Raw genomic sequence first — 21,183 nt, forward strand, 5'->3', positions numbered from 1 at the left:
ATATTAAGCATTTACTAAAATTTAATTTAATAAATTTATAGAATTAACGATTTAAGTACTAAAAATATTTTTATCTAATTATTTCTCTAATTAGTTACAAACTTAAAAAAAATTATAAAGTTTAAATAAAATTAATTGATATTTTTTAAATATAATAATAAAATAATGAATAAGCTCAGTTGCATCTAATACTGGCAATCTCAAAATTTCGTTAATTACAAAATTTCTTTAATACTGACAACCAGATGAACATATTTCCGACAGCACATATACATATAGAAAACTGTCAGAAATATGTTCATCTGGATAAGGGATAATCCCAACGAAATAGACACACAAAAACACAGTGTTAGCTACACAGCTGTCACAGCTACGACACTCCGTTACATTTAATTGAGGTTGTATTATCTATCCTTTCAAAATGCCAATATTATGTTCACTTTATGATTGATGACCACAATACTGTTGACAGTAATATAGGAAAAATACAAAAAAGTGAATATAGTACTAGCATTAATGAATATATTATACAAATTAATATTTTAATCAACATTTCAATTTTTTCCTTTTATTTTAACATTATTATTTTTACATTATTTTATCAAAAAATTTATTTCCATGATACTTATCTGACCAAATTTATCTACAATTGCTTATCTTTGTAACTACTTATTATCCATTTCACTAATAATAAAAATGGACATAACTTAGCAGAAAAATGAGTTTCTCAAACTTTAAGTTTTATTTTTAATTAAAAAATTGGTTTTCATTTTTAGTTAACTATTGCAAACTATTGTAATAATAGTTAGATATGTCAAAAATTTTATTAAAAATTAATAAAATAGTGTAACATATAGTTTTTTCATCTCAAAATATTTTAATTTTAATTGACAGTAATGTAGACCCTGTCAGTAATATGGTCTTTCACCCTATAATAATTTATAATTTATACGATGCACTAATTTTCCGTCATACGCAACAATAAATCTCCTTAGCTGTGCACACGCGACTGGAACGTGTTAAAACCTGATCGTTGTTTGATTTATCTCCTCTACGATTTACGCGGAAAAATGGCTCGATAGCGATTCAACTGTTACAGATACAGCTAATGTCCGGTATTAGGTGCCGTCCGTCGTTAGAGGAACTCCTCCTAACTATTTAAACAAAAAATTGGTAATTAATAAATTATATAAAATACTCTATATGTACTCTGTGTCTTCGCATTCAGCTGAATTTGCTTTTCATCCATACTACCTTTATTACGATACATTGCAGACAATTTCACAAGGGATCGTGTAATTTCACTTCACCTCTATCTATAATTATACTTCACTGTACTGGATTTAATTATTACTAGACAATTACCATTAGATTGCAACGTGCGTGTAGTGCATGAAAGTGTTTGTATATACGCGGCAGCATTGCGTTCGATTCATATGATTAATTAAGCAGTCTTTGTCTTCCTGTCTGATGGGAAATGCAGTCAATGGCAAGGCACCTAATCAGGTGGTCATAAAAGTTGCTTCTCTTTCCTGGTAGTAATTTGTAGTAACTGAGAAGTTTCAATATTGCACTATTGCTTTCTTCGAAGTCTCTTTGATATAAAGTAACGTTGAGTAAAATAACAATTCAAGATTGTATTGCACACAGGCTTTATAGCCTACGAAGACATGTATTTTGCTTTTCGATAGCAATATAGTTTCCGCGAGTTTTACAGTACTTCGTGTTCAACACATGTAATTTATTAAAACACATTAAAATGCATAAATGATTAAAATTAAAATTTTGATAATTTTAATATTGAAAGTTGAAGTTTTTTACTCTTGCAATATTAAAAATATTTTTCTACAATATATATATCTTTTTATAAAGCAAAACTCTTTGAGTGGATATCGAGTATAAATTATGAAATTGTGTAATCGGTGTTAATGTAATGTTAAGATTTTTAAAATAATGTTGTACACATTGCGAGATCCCTTGAGAATTAATACACCCTGCTCGAAAGATATAACACTGGCTTATATCGTATGTACCGCATCATTTGGCGCCTCGCGTGTGTTATTATAGCGTCTAATCGCTGGCAAATTATCTCGGCGATATTGCGAGGGATGATTACAGCTTATACTATGCTAGCTAGAATTTCTATTGTGTCTTGAATATGAAGGGAAAGGTAACGCTGAATAAAGTAATTGTCTTTCTGAGGGTGTACTTGACATTTGCTTGCTGTTGGCCTCTTCCACCGAACGCGACCAAGTCTCAGAGACTTGTTCGTAGTACCTTCCAGTGTTTCTGCGTTATAAACTCGATAGTACTTGCCGCTGCGGCAATATGGACACTCTGTAAGCACAGTGACAATGTGCCTCTGGTAATGAAATTAGGATGTCAATTGAGCGCTATCGTGCAAGTTCCATTACAGTTGATACTCTTTGCGATGCAAAACAAACGTTTGCAGGTATGATTTTTATTTATAAGAAAATTAGTGAATAAGGTTATATTTTATAACTTTAACAAAATCCACGATATGTACCTTTGTTCAGATTCATAGAAATGGATTGTTTGTATCTATAAAATAAATCTATAAAATAAACGGTAATGAGAATGCCCATCAGAGCCGATGCGAGTAATTACGTGAAGAATACAAACTTTATTAATAAAATAAAATCGCAAATAAATAAATATGCATACGTTTCGACTCTTGCATTATTTGCGATTTTATTTGATTAATAAAGCTTGTATTCTTTACGCACTAATTACTGCGTTGGATCTGATGGGCATTTTCTTGTCCTTTTGTTTTATTATCTTGGAGTCTTTAGATTCTTTGAATCTATTATATAATAAAATAAATCACATAAATTAAACATTTTATTTAATTATTTTCTTCATAAACTAAATATATTATATTTACTCTTTATCTGTCTTTAAATAGAAACACCAAATATTTATTATTCTTTTACGGTGGCTTTTAAAATTTTGCCATGTAATTAATTATTATTATATGAAATTAAGACAATATATTAATTAAAAATATTTTATTAATATTTTGTTTTTAAAATAATAAAAGAACTATTAATACAAGCTTTGTGACAATGCAGTTTATTATTTTGGAAATGGAGAATTATTATCAGCAAGCGCAAGAATATGAAAAAAAAATTTTCCAACAATATATCGACAAATGCAAACCATTTTATGGTAGGTATACATAACATCAATTTTATATTTTTTATTATTAAAACAAATTTCTTAATAATAAATTGATTACTTTATAGGGAGCATTCTTTGTTGGTTGGCGATGACAGGCATTAGCGTTGTACTCACGCCTTTATTTTCATCACAATCGTTCCCGAGTGAAGCGGAGTACCCATTCGACGTGCAACGTCAACCATTTAAAACTATCATTTATGCGCATCACGTATTGATCGCTTATCAGTGTGTAATCCAAGTCAGCACCAATACCTTTCCTGCTCTCCTACTTTGGTTCGTAGCTGCCAGATTCAACATTTTATCCGTTCGGTTTCGTACAATGACGAACATGAAAGAGCTGATAAATTATACGCGCGAACACATTCTATTACTTAGGTATGTACATATGTATGTACATACATACGTACACGGAAAGAACGATTTTGTTGAAAGATCTAAAATTTTGCTAAATATAGATCCGAAAATAATTTTGTGTTAAATCATCAAAATAATTTATTAAAATGTTAAAACTGATAAGCATTGCTATAAAACGTTTTGATATTCTAGCAATCATTTTGACTTTTGCATCAAATTATTTTGATTATTGAACAAAAATTATTTTCTAATCTGGCTTCAGCAAAATTGTTCTTTCCGTGTATACATACATAATATACATGTAGATTTGAAAAAAAAATTAAATTTAATAATTAATTCAGTTTTCTAAAAGTGAATATTTATAGGTATGCAAGAGAAGTAACGCATGCAATTCGCTACGTAGCATTATTATGTGTGACTTTTAGCACCGGTGCTGTAATATTTGGTTACCTTACTTTTATGAGTGTAAGTGCTTTCCGCTGTAGTGTACCATGGTTTTTTGTGCCAAAATTATTATGTGTTACATGAAAAAAAATTTTGTTTTATTAACAACTGTTTTTGCATATAATTTTCTCATTCATGGTTTATGGAAAGCGAGTTGTTTGGGACTTATTAAAATGTTCGTTCCATGTCTGTTGCAATACATTACACATATTATATAGTGCATACATCATGCATATTATTTTTTCCCGATATTACGCGTCACAGCGTCAACCATGGTCAGTGAAATGGACGTTTCTTATGATTGCTTTCTGTGGCTTTGTGGAACTCTACATGTATGCTTGGCCAGCTGATAATGTAATAAGTACGGTTAGTTATTTATATAAAATAAATCTCATAATTATACATTATAGTAGAGATGACACAATTATTGTCCGATTTAAAAAAAATGTATTTTTCAAAATTTTTTATTAGAGTACTGATATAGCGTCTGCTGTCTACGAATCATCATGGTACAATGATGATGTGATCATACGGAAGATTTTAATACATATCATATTAAGAAGTCAGCATCCAGTCACTGTTTCAATTCCGTGTGCATTACCAAACTTATCCATGAATTATTATGCATCGGTAAACACTCGTATCATTTTATATGCTACTTTTTATTTCTTAGACGCTTCTTCCGCATTAAAGTTTTCTTAGATTTTTGAGTACTCTTTTGCGCATTTACAAATTTATTATTTTTTCAGTATATCTCGACAGTTTTCTCGTACATGGCATTTGTGCGTATCATGATGGGTCAAGTATAGAAAAATAATTAAAAATTAAAAAATTATATTTTTATGAGAAAAGTTTGCTATATGTAGAACTGCAATAATGATATAATGAAAATATATGTATTTGTTAGTAATAAGATATTCATATAAAAAAATAATCTCTTATTATAGATGAAACTGTTAAATTATATATAATATCAATAAAAATTGTACATGTATCTATAAATTATAAAAATTATTTTATTTGTAACACTTAATATCATAATCTCTAATATTAATACAAATTAATTAATACAAATAATTAATACATATCATAATCTCTAATATTAATACAAATTAATTAATACAAATTTTCTTAAAAAAAATTTATACGTTTCAAGCAAATTGGAGCACATTTTGAAAATACAACGTAAATACATATTTTATCATAACTTCTAAGCTATGTTGTCAGTAAAATAATATGTAATTTGATATAAGAAAAACGGTTAATACTTTGCTTTTTCCCTCCTTTATACAGCTTTTTGTACAGAAAGATAATCTTATGATAATAACTTTTAAATATAATCTTAATAAGAATACACCTTCACATTTAATAATTATCTTGTTCTTTGCAGGTCCTTTTAAATTATTTAAATTCCATATTTCTTATCATTTTTTAAATTTCTATCTACGAATCGAAAACGTAATGCTCTATTTGGTACATTTATCATAAAAAATCGACTTCGGATTTCAGCGTAATCATACTCGATTGTGAATTCTTGTATCAACTGTAAAAAAAAACGAGATGTACTTTTGTATCACTTCTGCATTATATTTAGGCCTTATTGTGTGTAGGACTCTTTTTTACCTTTGCAGTGAGTAACATCATTTGTGTTTCAGCCATATTTTTTCCCAGACAGGATCGTATTCCATAGCCAAAAGGTAGACACGAATACTCTTGATAATCATTACGTGCATATTCATCATGATTCAACCACCTTTCTGGTTGATACTTTTCAGGATCTTCAAAATGTTCCTCACGTTGTGATGTTATTTGATTTGCCATTATGACGAAAGTCTGGAAAATAAAAATTATTCATTATACCGCCTCTCTAGACTTGAACTAATCAATCACAACTTACTCCCTTTGGTATCGTATATCCGTGTAACGAAATTGTCGTCGGCAGTAATCTCGTTAAATATGGGAATGCTGGTCGTAACCTTTTACAAAAAAAATATTACGTTACATATAGTCATTTGGCACATTTATACTTTTTCTATATCGCCGTTCTTCGTAATACAATAATGTAAATTGTAAAACTATTAATTTGCATTAAATAATGCAAATTAATGTATTAAAATAGTTATTTTACTTTTATAATTTACTTTCGTATTTTACTTTCTGTTACCTAAGACTTTCCTTTATACATGCTTTTAGATATGGCATATCCTTCAAGCTTTCTTTTGTCAGAGTATGTTCAGTTTTAGATAGAACAGTCATTATTTCATTGTACAATCGTTTCTGTATTCTAGGATTTTTTGCCAGGAAATAAAGTAGAAACGCCTCGCAATTAATGACCTGAAAATTCAAGATAAGTCATTTATGTATATTCTTACAGTTGTGTGAAATTATTGTGTATTACAGCTTGGACGCCTAGAATAATCATGTCCATCAAGAGAATTGAAATGTCGTTTGGATGAATACACTGAATCATCATTTTTTCGAGTAATGGTAAATTTTTCTCCTCATCCATAGATTTTTCTTGTTTTGATAACAATGAAGCCTGCAGCTTGTTCTGAGTTTGGCAAATATTTTTTCCAATAACTCTGGAATAAAAATTCGTCAAATAAATATTTCCACTCAAGAAATTAGCGAAATATAACATTAAAATTAAAAATTTTGTTATTAACGTAAACGAACAAATAATAATATATTAAATAAAATTATAATGCACTCAAACACGTTTGCATATAAACATAATCATATGCTTGAGAAGTGTTGCTTAAAATAAACTTAACGTTAAAGAAGTTAAGCTTCGTTGACTTACTCATCAAGAAAGTCGCAAGCTGCATAAAGCTTTTTGGCGAATGGAGTTTCAAAGAATCTCCACACTTGAAATCCAGTTTCACAGCGACTCATATATGTATGAGCAGTGATTAATGCATTAATAATTTTTGTAGCTTCTGAAGCTGATTTTGAGGTAGAATCAAGAAAACCGAAGTGCTTGTTGAACATCGTCACGTAGAAGCATTCCATACCCCATGCAGTAAGTTCTTGATGAAAATTTGCTGGTACCTATTCAAATATTATCTAAAATATTACTTCTTAACTATTATAAGTTTTTTCTAATTATATACAGTAAAATATGTTTGTTTATTATATAATTTTGCGACGCCTGAGTTTACTTCCATATATATCATTGTTTCATTTTTAATATTATTTATGTAGAAAAAATGTAAGTTAAATTTTGTTTAAACAATTGATATTATTATTGACATTATTAATTATTTATTATTGTTCATTGTGTGACATACCTCATCTTGACGATTGCGTATGTTACGAATTTTGTTAACAAGTTCATCGCACACTAAATCCAGTTTTCCAACATAATCGGAAATAGTCTCATGCAACGGCTGATTGATTTTCTTTTTTACTTCCAACCATTCTAAACCTTCTCTGATATTTCATAAAATTTATTAGCAATTGTATATTAATAAGCATAAATATAACTTAAATATAGCTTTTTGCATATATAAATTATATTTTTATAAAACAAAAAATTGAACACAAAAAGTTTCTATATAGACATGATTATAAAAATATTCACAGAGCTGTTTCATTTAAAAATAAATATTTCTTTAGGATATTAATTTAAATTATTAGTTATATTATATTGTATAATTGAATTTATTATTTTACATATTTTAATAATTATGTTAAATTTTTTTCATAATCAGTCGCCTTATACTTACAGAGAAAACGCTCCGGCCGAACGATATTTCTGATGATTAAGGTGATAATGTTGAAGAATGTCGATGCTACTACGAATAGGTGACTCGCTCTCTTGATTGAAAACTTCTGCTATGTGCTCAGGTCTATAACGTTTAATGAGTTAATTTTGCCGGGAAAACATACAAATTGTAATGGTATGATCTTACCTATGAATCATAATTATATCATTTACAAGCGGTCCGTTAATCCGCACAATACATCCATATTCATCAAACAAGTACTTAATTGGTGTGACATTACGATTCCATGATAATCGTCCTGCGATAATGACACATTAAATTATCCTTAATTGTTTTTTGATTTAGTATTAACTTGCAAAGTTCTGTCTTTTATATTAATTACATTGTTTTTGTTATTAATTGTATTAATTATTAAAATAATTTTATATAATACATTAATATTTCCTTATTTTCTGGAATATTAAAGATATTCCAGAGAAGATATTCTACATATGTTATATCTTATTATATACATAGTGTTTTTATATGTATGATATAAAAGAAGAGTATAGGTTTTAAAATTTGTTATCTTTACTACAATAAGCAAATATAAATGTATAACTTATTTAAATACGTATCTACGCATATATGAATTTTAGAAAGATTTGATATATTTTACATATATGCCTATTTTTTTAAGTTTTATGAAGCAAATTGTTCAAAATTCGAAGAACCGAAATTAATTTACATTCTATATGTACATTATTATTACATACAAATACATAAGAACGAAATCTTTTCTTTTCTCGTATCATTGATTTCTCGAAATCAATTTAAAGATACAGCTCTTCGAATTTTAATCAATTGAACTTCAAGGGATCATACCCTGAGTAAGTCTGCTTATTAGCAGACTGCAAAACAGTTGCGTACCCAAGAGTGGCACGTATCTCCAATATTTCTCCCATAATTTCAGAATCATCGGGCCAGGAATCTCCTCAAATGGTAATGGTACTTTTTCTATACGAACACGTGGAATAACTTTAGGAAATTTGAAACTTTCCGTGGCTATGTCAAAATTTGCCGTTTCCACTAATGGCATCGTCTTCGTTGTCGTTACAGTTGCATTCATTGTTGGAATTGCATGCGATTGCATGGAGGCGGCTGAATTAGAAAAATTTGAGCATGATATTAATATTAATAGCCACTTAATATTATAAGTTTATGACAAAATACGTTTCTCGTTTTAAAATTTAATGTAGCGAAATAATTCATTTGTATGCAATTTAATTGAAGTGTCTATTCGAAAATTATTAGAAAGTAAGAGTATTATTGCTGAAATAATTAAATACTATATACTTTCTTACTTATTACATCATTGGAAATGAGTGGTACGCTTTTCCTTTTTTCAGCAGCTTCTAGTGTGTCAGTCAGTTTCGTTATTGAGCGATAGAAACATTTTCCGTACGTTTGCAATGAAAAATCTCGAGCAATAAAAATGGACTGCATTAAGTGATGCATCATTTTGTTTTGCAATTATTTTTACAGCATTAAGATAAAGTCTTAAAAACCTTAAATAAAAAAAATTACTTTACTGACGTATACATACGTAAAATTGTTTCAGAACATAGATGGGAGATATTTAATGTATGCATACTACATTAACATATATAATATACATAATATATTAATAAAAACTAAAATTTTTGTTCATACCTGCTAGTAAAAATATAGTTTAGAAAGATTAAAGCAATCGCTAAATATTGTCGTCTAATAGCGATCGATTTACATACGTTTACGGTTTACGCCCATGAGAAAGAGAGTAACAAAATCGTTGCTACGGAAACATATCGAAAAAATAGAAAATCGTATTAATGATAAATTCATTCCTATCTATCTATATATATTTATATTTTATAGTGTTATTATATTTTTCGTCCACATTTTACAAATTATCAATTTATTATCCAAATTATATAGCTTATTATGTTAAATAAAACTAATATTTGTCTTTTTCAATAATGTTGAAGAATTGGAAAAAATCTTAAATTTTAAGTATGTACAATTGATAATAGCAATCTGATTAATTAATTCATGTAAAATATATCAATTCTTCGAATTCTACCATTACTTAATATACTCAATTAAGTTAATAAAGTCCGGAATGTATATAATACACTAAATAAGAATAACGATTTCTAAACCTTGCAGATAATATAAGAAAACCTTATTATGATTTTAACACTATCTTTACAGAATACCTTTACGGAAACTCACCATTATTACTTATAATAATTGTTATATTTAATTTAATGCAATTATTTATCTTATTTAAGCATTTTTAACAAAATTAGAGAATTGCTTATATATTGATTCAACAAATAATTAAAATGCATGCTCTTGGCTATAATTAAAGACAAAATATGCGTGTATGAGAACTAACCTGAAGAAATTACATTGTTTTACATCGGCAGTTAACGAGTGAGTGAAGTGATACAATTTGATTTGCGCGGGAGATGTTACAGATGATATCATACAGATGAGATCGATATAATTTTATCAATAAATAATAACAATATCGTATATTGATAAGAAATTTGTTACTTTTTAAAAAATATTTTCAAAGAAAAGCCAAATAACCGAGTTACTAGGATATTTTTAAATTCGTAACATACAGATAAGATTGATACAATTTTATCAACGTCAGTATCGTATATATTGATAAGAAATTTTATAATTTTGCCATTTTTTAAATATTTTCAAGGAAAAGAAAAAAAATATTTTAAAAATGTCATAAGTATAAAATTTCTTATCAATATACGATATTGATATTGATAAAATTCGTTTTAACACGAATCAATATAACGGGCCGCGTATTTGAGATATATATACGCTACTGAAATTTTATTGTTTACGTTATGCATATTATATATTTTTTACATTGTATCTTGAAATATATTCATGGTTATCACGAATTAAAAGGATGCTGAAAGGTCGGAATTATCGACATATTGCATTCGTAATAATAATGACTGAACGGAATTGAAAACGCTTTAATTTTACAGCATTGAAATAGACATAAAATGTAAACGCGCCAGCTACAAATTCTAATATATATAATATACAATTATTTAAAAGCTTTTAGATTTAATAATGGATATTAGAATATATATACATATATATAAAGTTTTATTAGTTATAGCTGCTATTAAATCATTAATATAAATTTAATTTACATATTTAATTTTATTGCATTATTTAATTGCATTATAAATTATTCTTATAATATTTTTTTAATAAAGGTACTATTTATATTTAAGATTTTTATATTTCAGACTGAATATCATAAAATACATTATTTCCTTATACTATTTATATTAATTATAGTCTAGGGTGCGAATGTTCGGGCACGTTCCCGGAGCGCACGCGGAGAGCCGCTGCGTACGAGTTAGTCGGATTCTGAGAGTTAGTGACATTTCTCGAAGAGACTCGAAGCTCACTTTTATGATTCATATAAATATTTTTGTAAATTTCAATGGAAGTAAATTTCAATTTCAATTTTTTCTCTAAAGATTTCGGCGTTTTGAAGAAAAGCGTTTTCACGCGATCTCGAATCAATAAAAAAAATTATACAGAAAACAATTATCTCCGCGGCGCTTTACTTACATTAGTAGACCGTGCGCCGGCCGAGATAGATATCATCAGATATCTTATTCGGATAGATCGGGCTTTAAATTTCCTCAAGAAATGTTATCTCATTTCTGCAGCGAACATCCGGCTAGCTTGCACGCAGCGGTTCTTCGCGCGAGCCCCGGCATCGTGCCCGAACATCCGCACCCTATTCATTACATATGTAATATACATTATGTAATATATTGTCATTTCGTAATAATTCTTAAACTTTTGATGAATGCTGATAAATGTAATATATATAATATATATGTATATGGAAATTTTTTACAAATCTTATACGAATCTAATCGATTTGTATATCTTCTTCTTGTTGCGTCGTGTCATTGGTGATGGATTTAACTAATTTTTGCGGAAAATCTTTTTGTGTGGAATCTGGACCGGCTAAAGCAACATTTTCATTTTCTCTCGTATGCCGCCACTTCATCCGACGGTTTTGAAACCAAACTTTGACCTAATAACGTAAAAGAAAAATTTAATATAAAAATGATTCTGTTATTAATATTATTTCTTTAAAATTTCCTTAAAAATGTTCTCTTTAAAATATTATTTCCTTTATGCAATAAAATGTATTAAAATTTTTTTCTTTTACAGAATACAGATATTGACATGTCAGATTTTATACTTTGACTATATGTATAAGTATACTTATATAGTCAAAGATTTTGTATAGTAAACAATATAACCTGTGCATCGGTTAGACCCAAAGTCGCTGCCAATTGTCGCCTATCTGGTTTCGTGATGTATTTCTGTAGGGAGAATCTTCTTTCTAAACCTTTTCGCTGTAGAGAACTAAAGACGGCTCTAGACCACGATCTTTTTCTTCGTGTATTTGTTTCTGAAGAATTTACCGTCGAAGAAGATGAAATAAGTGCTGAAAAGTGAGTATTAAGTATTTGAATTTATCTCATGACAAGTTTTATTTAGAATTTGAATGTGCATTAGATATGCACATTTGATAATATTAAAAATTTTATTTTTACAATATTTATTAAAAATATATTAAGACGTTTTTTTTTTAGATTTAGAGAGAGAATATACTTTAAATGGAGAAATATATCTAGAAAGGAAAAAAATTGTGAAATTTTATGAATTGAATAAAGACAAAGCATCATGAGAGATATAAGAGCGGTTAGTTTGATGAGCGTTAGTTTCTACAAATCTTAGTCCGAAGAAGCCCTGAAGCTGGGGTACTTCGGGCTGATTTACGATCGTACGAAAGTATACAACATCTGTACGTATTTAAACAGTATGGTATTCCCACTCACACACCGAATTTCCGTACAAATTCGAACAGATAACTTTAACATCATAGTTATTTTGAGGTTTTCGTGTTGATTTCTAGACATACATTTTTAATTTAGAGATTCTGTTACATTTGATATAGGTTTCTCCATCATGTGTAACAAATTAACATAACAATTAAAATAGGATTGAATATAATGGTTTATATATGTATTAATATTACGTAAAAATTAAGAAAAAATATAGCATAATAAAAAGGATTATATCTTTAATAAATACATCAAATTCTTGTATAATAATTGCTCGAAAATTGATATTGCTATAGAATATTCATAAACTTATTAGATGTAGTTTCTATTTAAATGAAATTTAAAAATATGGAATATAACTTAATTGTACATATAGCTATTGCTAAAGAATTATTGCTAAAGAAATAAATTTACTAAAACACATGCACACTTTTTAAATTTATACATATATTATCTACTTCGTTTTTTAATTTTATTTTATATAAAAATGTATATGCATGTATCTTAATTTTTCTCTAATTAGCGGAGAAGAGATGGAGATGAGAAAAAAGAAGAAAAGGGGGGGGAGAGAGAGAGAGAGAGAGAGAGAGAGAGAGAGAGAGAGAATAGCTCTAAACAAAAAAAAGAAAAAATATGGGTGCTACCAGATTTCAACCAACCGAGAAAATGCGCATCGAAACCGCTGTTTACACCATGCATAAACGCTGGGTGGCACTTAAGATGTCGTTTAAACACAGACAGGAAACACGTGAATATACTGATACGTAAATATTTTGTTCTACTTGCTCCTGAATATCAAAAGGACAAGATAGTATGTCCATATGGTAACATTTGTCAATGACGTAACTCACGACGCTCAGCTCTGAATCTTTTTAAAATATTCTTATAGATTTTCACAGAAAAATTCTACTTGATATTCAAATATAATGAGCCAATGGTGTTTGACAAGCTAAGCTTCAAGAGACGAATTTAATACACAAAGTTATATTTAATTAATTAAACTTTATTTTAAAAGAACGCATAAAAGTTAATTGCAAATTCATACAATTTTAAATTGGAAAGACGCGATAAATGATATAAATTTGCTGCGACTTCATTTTGTCAATGAGAAGAGATTATATTCTCTATGATTTATAAAAATATTCAATAGTTCAGCGATATTAAAATATATGTAAAATATAAAAATTTTTTATATGCCAATTTTAAATAAATCGAACAACATCGAACAACGTTAAGTCTAATTTATTATTATTTACCTCTTGGCACGGGGCGTAACGGTGTTGGCCGATATAAAGTACTTAAACTCTCCATTAGTCCAGTATAAGATGCAGATGTGATGCCCTCAGGTAATGATGAATGGATATGCGAGAATGAAATGCAAGTTTTGACATTTTCGCATCGCTCGCAACTTTCGATGCAGGGACAACATACGGGTGGGCGTTGTATTGGAAATGGCTTAAGAATATCTATCAAAACGTATCGAAGTTAAAAGTGAGATATGTAAATGAGAATATATACATTATTTAATTGTAACAAATGTGTAGAGCTTTATCGCTATTAGAAAAAAAATATTAAAGTTAAAAGTGATAATTTTTATTTAAAGATATCTTCAAGAAAATATTAATACATATAGATTTGATTAAAAAGATGTGTAAACTTGATGTGCATAAACTATTAAAAAGAATTTGTGCAATAATAATATATAAATCAGTTAATTATATGTATATTAAAATGAAAAATTTTATATAATAATATGTAGCGAATTTTTAAATCACTCTACTTTTTACCTGTTTTTCTCGTGCAAATTTCATTCGATAATATGCGATCCATGCCAAATTTCAATTGTCTAGAACAATTAGAGTTATCCATGATGAAAGTATCAATGTCGTTCATTGTCTTTTCTACGAACTTGTCAAAATTCGCATGGCATCTGTGTCAACTGCGTTTATGATTCATTATTTGAAAATCCGCGTTTTCATTTTATATACATGTCTATTTTTGCAAAATATACATTTACGCAGAGAATTATTATTCAAAATAACACAAAATGAATTCTAGTAAATGTATATGTTAACCAATATAATTACTTCACTATACACTTTAATTCACTTTCTTTAATCACTCCTGATGACACTATTTTTAAATACACATAATTGTGTTGAATATAATTAAGTTTAAAGGAAATAAAATAAGAATAAAATCTAAGTTAATTTATTAGTGAGAAATTATCACTTTCACAAAAAATATTCAAGAGAATACCGGAACGGCATAAAAGTGAATGAATGAACGAGGCTCTGCCATCGAGAAATTTCTGGCTGAAAAAATCACCACCGCCAGTTGTGATTTAGCTGGATTAACTGGATTGGTCCACGAAAATACTAGTAGGCGGGACTACAAGAAGATTGGTCTGGCCAAGATGATGTGTCGGATGCTGCGGATATAAATGTCAAGCTAAAGTAATATTTCCCGCGAGAGATACTTTGAAAAGATAAAAGAATTATAATAATGATAATAAATTGTATTTAATATATGTTAAATATTGATTTTATATTACATAAATAAATTCTGTGTGCGCGTGTGTTTTAATCAGTTTCTTATTTCTTTAATTTATCGCATATTTGTGCCTTGTTGTTTTCAAATATGAATTATTGTAAATATTTTTAAATCGACATTTTGTAAAATTAAGTCTTTAAAGATGTAAGAACATGAAAGATTAACATAAAGCATAAAGATAACGTGAAGATTATTTTATTTTTAGATCCGATATTTTTGGTAATAATAACACTATTAATAAACATGTTTAATCATGTTTTAATTCGATTAAAAGCAATTCTCTTAAAAGTATATTTAGCTTGACTAATCAGTGTGAGCGCTTAGATATGTTAATAAATTAAGTGGCTATAACAAAATGGTATAAGATGTTATATCTTACGTACGTCTTGTAATTGCTACTTTTAGACATGAACGGCATGTTAATCAGAAATGGATTGGATTTTGAAGAGCTTTGTGTAAACATATAAGAATTTGCATATATCGATGAAACAATGGTATAGAGACGTATGTGTGGTAGATGATATCTTTGCAAGAGCCATATGGTTATCTTTACGTGTAGGCTTACGGAGTACACAGCCACTTAGATGTTTATTTGAAGAGCCATGTTTGAAGCTGCCTCTCTACCCACACGCCAAGAATATTCTTCGAGATATGTACACAGCGCGGTCTTCTATTCGATTTTATTAGGTTTTAGGATTTTCAAGAGTCTGCTGATTTGCGTGATAAGTACTTCTTGAATGGAGTTAATCGATTGGCACCGTAATTTTTAATCACATATAAAAATACAATAAAGAATTCCTTCAATTAATTAAATTTATTATTTTTATTTTATTCATTCGAGTTCCATTACCGCGTATAGCTTTAGTGTTAAATAATAAAAATAATAAACTTAACAAATAATTGAAAATAATACTTTATTAATTTATTCACTGTAAAATTTCCATTTAAAATCTTGTTGCATTCTTTGATAAAATATTTGCCTTGATTTATTGTAAATAGTATATATATTATATATTATACGTTGATTATATGCTATATTATTATATTTGGTAATATAATCATGAATAATAAAATTTTATAAGATACACATTACACAGTTTATACGATTTGTGATTAATTGTATAAGGCGTAACTTCTTGAAAGCATAATCATTCCTTCATAAAGTTTGTCTGTTTCGAAGTTATTCTCCATCGGATCGAGTATTAAAATATTTCGTTTGGGACGGTTCAGTTTCTGTAGATTTTGTAGATTCTAGAAAAATAATTAATAATAATTTGCTTAATTAAACATACTTATCAAAAATCAATTTGTGTTCTTATCATAAATATCGTAAATTATCCCAAATAAATATCAATAGTTTATGTATGTTAATAATTTTTCAAAAAAACATACTAATTTTTGTAATATAACAGTTCCTTATATAGAATTAGTAGAATTAAATTAAAAATGATAAAAAAAATAACAATTGCAATAAGATAACAAATTGATGACAAAAAATTATTTCTCTAATAGTTATATATTTAAGGGGGTATTCTAGTCTAGAGGCCAAATTTTTATGCTACTTTTGCGAATTTTTTTAAAAGAAAGTATAAAGTTTTTTGGGACGGGTTTTTTCCTACATATTTATACATATTTGAAGCATGTTTCAAAATATTTGTATTTAAAAATAACTATAAATAAGCGCTGTATACAATATATACTGAGGTCATGAAAAAAAAAGATTAATCCATTGTACCCATAATTCCGGCTGTTCTGCTCATTTAAAATAAAAAACTCAAAGAAATTCTTCATTAGTATAAGTTTAGCTATAGCTGGTACCAGAACATAAATAAAATATTAAAAATTTAAAGTGACATTAATTTGAAAATTAATTTTAGATTTTTACCTTTTTTTTTCAACTTTAAAGGGTTGTAAAAATTAAAAAAAAAAACATATTTTGACTTGCTCGAGGTAGAGGCTATAGCTACGCATATGCTGAAGATGTGTGCACAAGTCCGAATTGATTGGTCAATTGATTTTCAAGATATTATGGGTACCAATTTGAAAAACGTGGTTTTGAGAACAACGCGTTTAAAGTTTTTTGTACTGATTACATAGATTGAGTCCACTCTCTATCAAGCGTTATGGCCGATATTCATAAGTCGGTTTTTATTTTAAAGCCGTCTTAAGTAATGTCTTAAGATGCTAATACTGTTTGTTAATTTTGCGAATCGGACTAAATCCTTTTGCAGACATATTTTCCATATCAAATACTTGCAAAATATGTAAAAAAAAAATCGATTTTTCCGATCCGCTAGACTAGAATACCCCCTTAATTGGACAAGAGAGTAATGTGTAATAAGTTTAAATTCTTCCCCTTCATAATAAATAGAGATTAGGAGCCATAGAAACAAGTAACAATTAAATAATCGCTGAATAGATTTTTTTAATCGTTTAGTTTAACTGTAAGTAATTTTGTTGTATTGTAATTATATTACCGAAAATACGAGGACATTTCCGTTTCCGTTTCCATTATTGCGACGAATCGATGTAATTATGAGAGTAAGGAGATAACCACCGAATGCGAGAAAAGAGAGCGCAGTTACTGCCAGCTGAAAAATTTTGGAAATTTTCGTATCCATGCCTTTTTCATCATCGTGTTCTTCGTGTCGTCTTATAGGCTTCCTGTTATTTTTCTTCAATGCCATTGACAAAGCCATTGGCTGTGTCAATGGTAATGTTCTACTGGACATGTCGATATCTTTATTTTCATTTTCGTCAGTAATATCTATGAATAATATAAAAATAGGCGTGTATTATAATTACAACTTGTACTATACATATACATTGTATATGTACATTTTAAACATTATTATAAAATAATATTTAATGATTTCGTGATAATAACAAATTGCTTAATGAAATATATATTTACAATAATTTACCATTACTGCTTGCGAGGGAAGATCTTATGTGAATCAGTTTATCCATTGGCAATTCGCTTAAACTGCGAATCTCATTCAAATATAAAAATGATTGATCTCCAGTTATCATTTTTAAAATGCAAAATGCACAATATAATAATAATAATCCGTAATACATAGTTAAGTATTCTAAAATTTGTAGTTATTAAGATATAAATATCCGTACTTTGATTTTTATTATATTAATATATATGTTATAATATAACTTACTTTGAATACCTGCAGCAAAAATAGGCACTTTGTTTAAATATTTCAATTGGATACAGCAAAAAGCAAACAATCTTATAATATCAAACACTTTTTGTACAGATTCTCCAATTACAATGATGACAATTGTGTAAATTTGGAGTGTTACTTCCAGTACTTTTGTTACTTTAATCAACCTTTTTACTGGCTTCTAACAGGAACGCGACTGAATCGTGCTGCGAAATACGGATGCCGTTTTCTTGCGCTTGGCTGACGAAGCAAGAAGAGTGACAAGTCGCATAATAGGAACTTTGTCGGGGACGCAACGGAATAGAAATAAATGTATAATTAACGCAAAACACCCGTTATATCCTTGGTAGTAGTCTTTCAGTATTGTTGAACAGTTTGATTCGACGAAATGTCCAGCGTCTCGTGTTTTCTCTTTTGTGTTCTTTGGATAACTATATTTGACAAAGTGCAACTTACAAAAACCGAAGGTGATTGTATTTTCCTTCCGAAGAATTAAACTTTCGTTTAGCTTTGGTAAATCTGCTGGCTAAAATATAAATTGTTGTGTATAAAAGCAATTAAATATTTTTGACTTTAGATGTTCTGGATAAAATAAAGGCAGGATTACAGTATGCCAGTAACTATTTGGAAACGGCTAAGGACATTGCCGACTTGGTGTCTAAGAGTTTAGGTCATAAGCAAAAACAAAAACGAGGAGAAGACGGGAATGATGAAAAGCAACCGTTTGGTCCTTCAAATTTCGTTTCCGCATTCCTTCGACTTATTAGATTTGATTCACAAAAAGTCGCAGCAATCGCAGTCAATAGTGTTGTATTTCTTGCACAGATGGTAAATTAAATATATTTGGTTAGATATACATATATTATAAATTATCTAATTATATGTACAATATAATAATTATATATCTATATAGTAGTTGTAGTAACATTTTCTATTTTCATAAAATTTAAAACGTTTAGATTATTTATTTCGACAGATAAGTACGCTTTTTGGACTGAAATCGTCGCAAAGTAATATCGCCAGGAACATGGACGACGAAGAATTTGCTTGGGATCCTTTAAAATTTACTTTGGAAAATAAAAATGAGAATGTAAGTTGTTACAAATAAAGGAGAGAGATTTCAATTTTTATATAAATAATAAATGAAGAAGTTATATGAGATTAGTATAAAATGTTATGAATTTGAATACTTTAATATTATATACGTACACACAATTCAAATAATGGCATCGAAAATATTATATTTATAAAGAAATTTTTTAAATATGTTTAATAGATTCGAAATTTAGTTGATCAAGCAAGAAATCCGAATTTACCAAATCAGTTGATAGCGAGAGTGACTGGTTCTGATTTTGCCTGTATTCGATTATTACTGTGCAAATCATCTCCGATTATACACGCAGCGCAAACGTCCCTTAATAATAAATCGCAGGATTATATGCATCGAATTATTGGGTGGTTACCATCTAAAGAGGATTTTGAAATAAGCAGCGACGAATGCGAGAAAATTCATACCGATTGCCGTTTATTTTCATAATTATTATTATTATTGTAAAGAAGCTAGGAAACGATGAAATGTTCTCGTTAGAAAACTCAAAGATATATTTCTGTGTTAAAGTGTTAGATAATAAGTATCTTCAACAAGTTTATTGTTTGTATAGATATAATTGAGTTTCTCTTTTTTATTTTATATTACAGATTAAAATGTTTCGAAGATTAACAATTATTTTTACTCTTTACATGAAATAAAATATTCAGCGCAGAAAATAATAATTGGAGTACGTATGCAATCATAAAAGTACACGCGTGGAAATCTTTCTCTATATATAATCTATTATCGTGTTGCACAAGAGATTCAAGTTGCTATGTTTTCCATGCACAACATGTTGTTGTAAGCAAAATACGCGACAATGATTGCACAATATAAGTAGAAATACAGATTAATCAAATAATTATCATAATGTACACTAATTCGCTAATTAATACTAAACTTACTTAGATACATAAAAAAATATTTTCGATATAATAAGGGCGGTGCTAATACAAAGAGTCTATATACACTTTGGAATCTAGAATTTTATTACAAGTACTTTTAATTATAATTAATCTGTTAACATGTAAGAACTTATAAAAACAAAAAATAATAATATATAATCTAAATCATCTATTTTCCTTTTCTCTCTTTTCATTAATATGGATTAATATTTTAATCTGCCTACTATTATAGGTATATAAATTAATCTGTATTAATAGCATTATTGATACATGCACAATGCCGAATATATCAATCTTAATAATCTTAAGTTTATATAATATATATAACTTGTACTAATAATAACAGAAATATAAATATTGAACAAAATATTATGTATGTATAAATATAATTGCATGTTTTAAAATATATATTATCTATATTGCTCGTTTTTTGTGTATTAATCTTAAAAATTCTCATCAAGTTATCATGACTGTCTTCATTAATGTACGGCACAAAGTATGGCACAAACACAGATTTAAAATTATAAAAATTGTAATATCACAAATTATAAAAATTTATTAGATATATTATTTCATATGATATCTCCCTTGCATCTAATCAAATATGTAAAATGCACATCTCTTACATATAATCATTTCATAATTTATCTCAAATTCGATAAACGTTTCTTGTGTTGTCTTAAAATACTATTTGTGTAAGAGAGAGAGAGAGTTGTACTTACAAGTAATTATATAATTTAAATAAAATAATATTTCGTCTACATATAATTTTATAGTTTCATAAGTCAA

The 21,183-nt window shown here is 28.1% G+C and overlaps 5 protein-coding genes across 6 annotated transcripts; 2 read left to right on the top strand and 3 right to left on the bottom strand.

Annotated features, from left to right (window-relative positions):
* The first annotated feature begins 2,295 nt into the window (after positions 1-2,295).
* Positions 2,296-4,838, top strand: LOC105462218 (odorant receptor 30a-like). Its single transcript, XM_011708746.1, has 7 exons — positions 2,296-2,452; positions 3,093-3,189; positions 3,267-3,576; positions 3,921-4,020; positions 4,264-4,365; positions 4,471-4,629; positions 4,749-4,838. Exons 1-7 carry the CDS (start codon positions 2,369-2,371, stop codon positions 4,806-4,808), a joined length of 912 nt encoding a protein of 303 aa, XP_011707048.1. The 5' UTR covers positions 2,296-2,368; the 3' UTR covers positions 4,809-4,838.
* Positions 4,839-5,267: 429 nt separating this feature from the next.
* On the bottom strand, positions 5,268-10,190 carry LOC105462203 (cytochrome P450 302a1, mitochondrial-like). 2 transcript variants are annotated; one of them, XM_011708739.1, is made up of 13 exons: positions 10,147-10,190; positions 9,420-9,540; positions 9,071-9,274; positions 8,637-8,867; positions 7,914-8,025; positions 7,728-7,850; positions 7,290-7,431; positions 6,803-7,050; positions 6,398-6,581; positions 6,164-6,333; positions 5,897-5,975; positions 5,623-5,832; positions 5,268-5,542 (listed from the first exon to the last, which is right to left on the bottom strand). In XM_011708739.1, exons 3-13 carry the CDS (start codon positions 9,225-9,227, stop codon positions 5,405-5,407), a joined length of 1,794 nt encoding a protein of 597 aa, XP_011707041.1. In that variant the 5' UTR covers positions 9,228-9,274; positions 9,420-9,540; positions 10,147-10,190; the 3' UTR covers positions 5,268-5,404. The 2 variants fall into 2 exon arrangements, with proteins under 2 accessions (XP_011707041.1, XP_011707034.1); XM_011708732.1 differs by having other exon boundaries at positions 8,592-8,867.
* A 1,440-nt stretch (positions 10,191-11,630) lies between these two features.
* Positions 11,631-14,942, bottom strand: LOC105462191 (homeobox protein DBX1-A). Its single transcript, XM_011708722.1, has 4 exons — positions 14,455-14,942; positions 13,924-14,133; positions 12,080-12,267; positions 11,631-11,847 (listed from the first exon to the last, which is right to left on the bottom strand). Exons 1-4 carry the CDS (start codon positions 14,558-14,560, stop codon positions 11,680-11,682), a joined length of 672 nt encoding a protein of 223 aa, XP_011707024.1. The 5' UTR covers positions 14,561-14,942; the 3' UTR covers positions 11,631-11,679.
* A 1,385-nt stretch (positions 14,943-16,327) lies between these two features.
* LOC105462182 lies at positions 16,328-18,565 on the bottom strand. Its single transcript, XM_011708712.1, has 4 exons — positions 18,394-18,565; positions 18,145-18,312; positions 17,698-17,987; positions 16,328-16,471 (listed from the first exon to the last, which is right to left on the bottom strand). Exons 2-4 carry the CDS (start codon positions 18,299-18,301, stop codon positions 16,334-16,336), a joined length of 585 nt encoding a protein of 194 aa, XP_011707014.1. The 5' UTR covers positions 18,302-18,312; positions 18,394-18,565; the 3' UTR covers positions 16,328-16,333.
* Positions 18,566-18,787: 222 nt separating this feature from the next.
* LOC105462172 lies at positions 18,788-20,547 on the top strand. The gene is made up of 4 exons (XM_011708703.1): positions 18,788-18,866; positions 18,977-19,227; positions 19,376-19,489; positions 19,676-20,547. Exons 1-4 carry the CDS (start codon positions 18,788-18,790, stop codon positions 19,934-19,936), a joined length of 705 nt encoding a protein of 234 aa, XP_011707005.1. The 3' UTR covers positions 19,937-20,547.
* The last annotated feature ends 636 nt before the right edge of the window (positions 20,548-21,183 follow it).

The sequence above is a fragment of the Wasmannia auropunctata genome, unplaced genomic scaffold, assembly GCF_000956235.1.
Source record: "Wasmannia auropunctata unplaced genomic scaffold, wasmannia.A_1.0 LD336099.1, whole genome shotgun sequence".
NCBI lineage: Eukaryota > Metazoa > Arthropoda > Insecta > Hymenoptera > Formicidae > Wasmannia > Wasmannia auropunctata.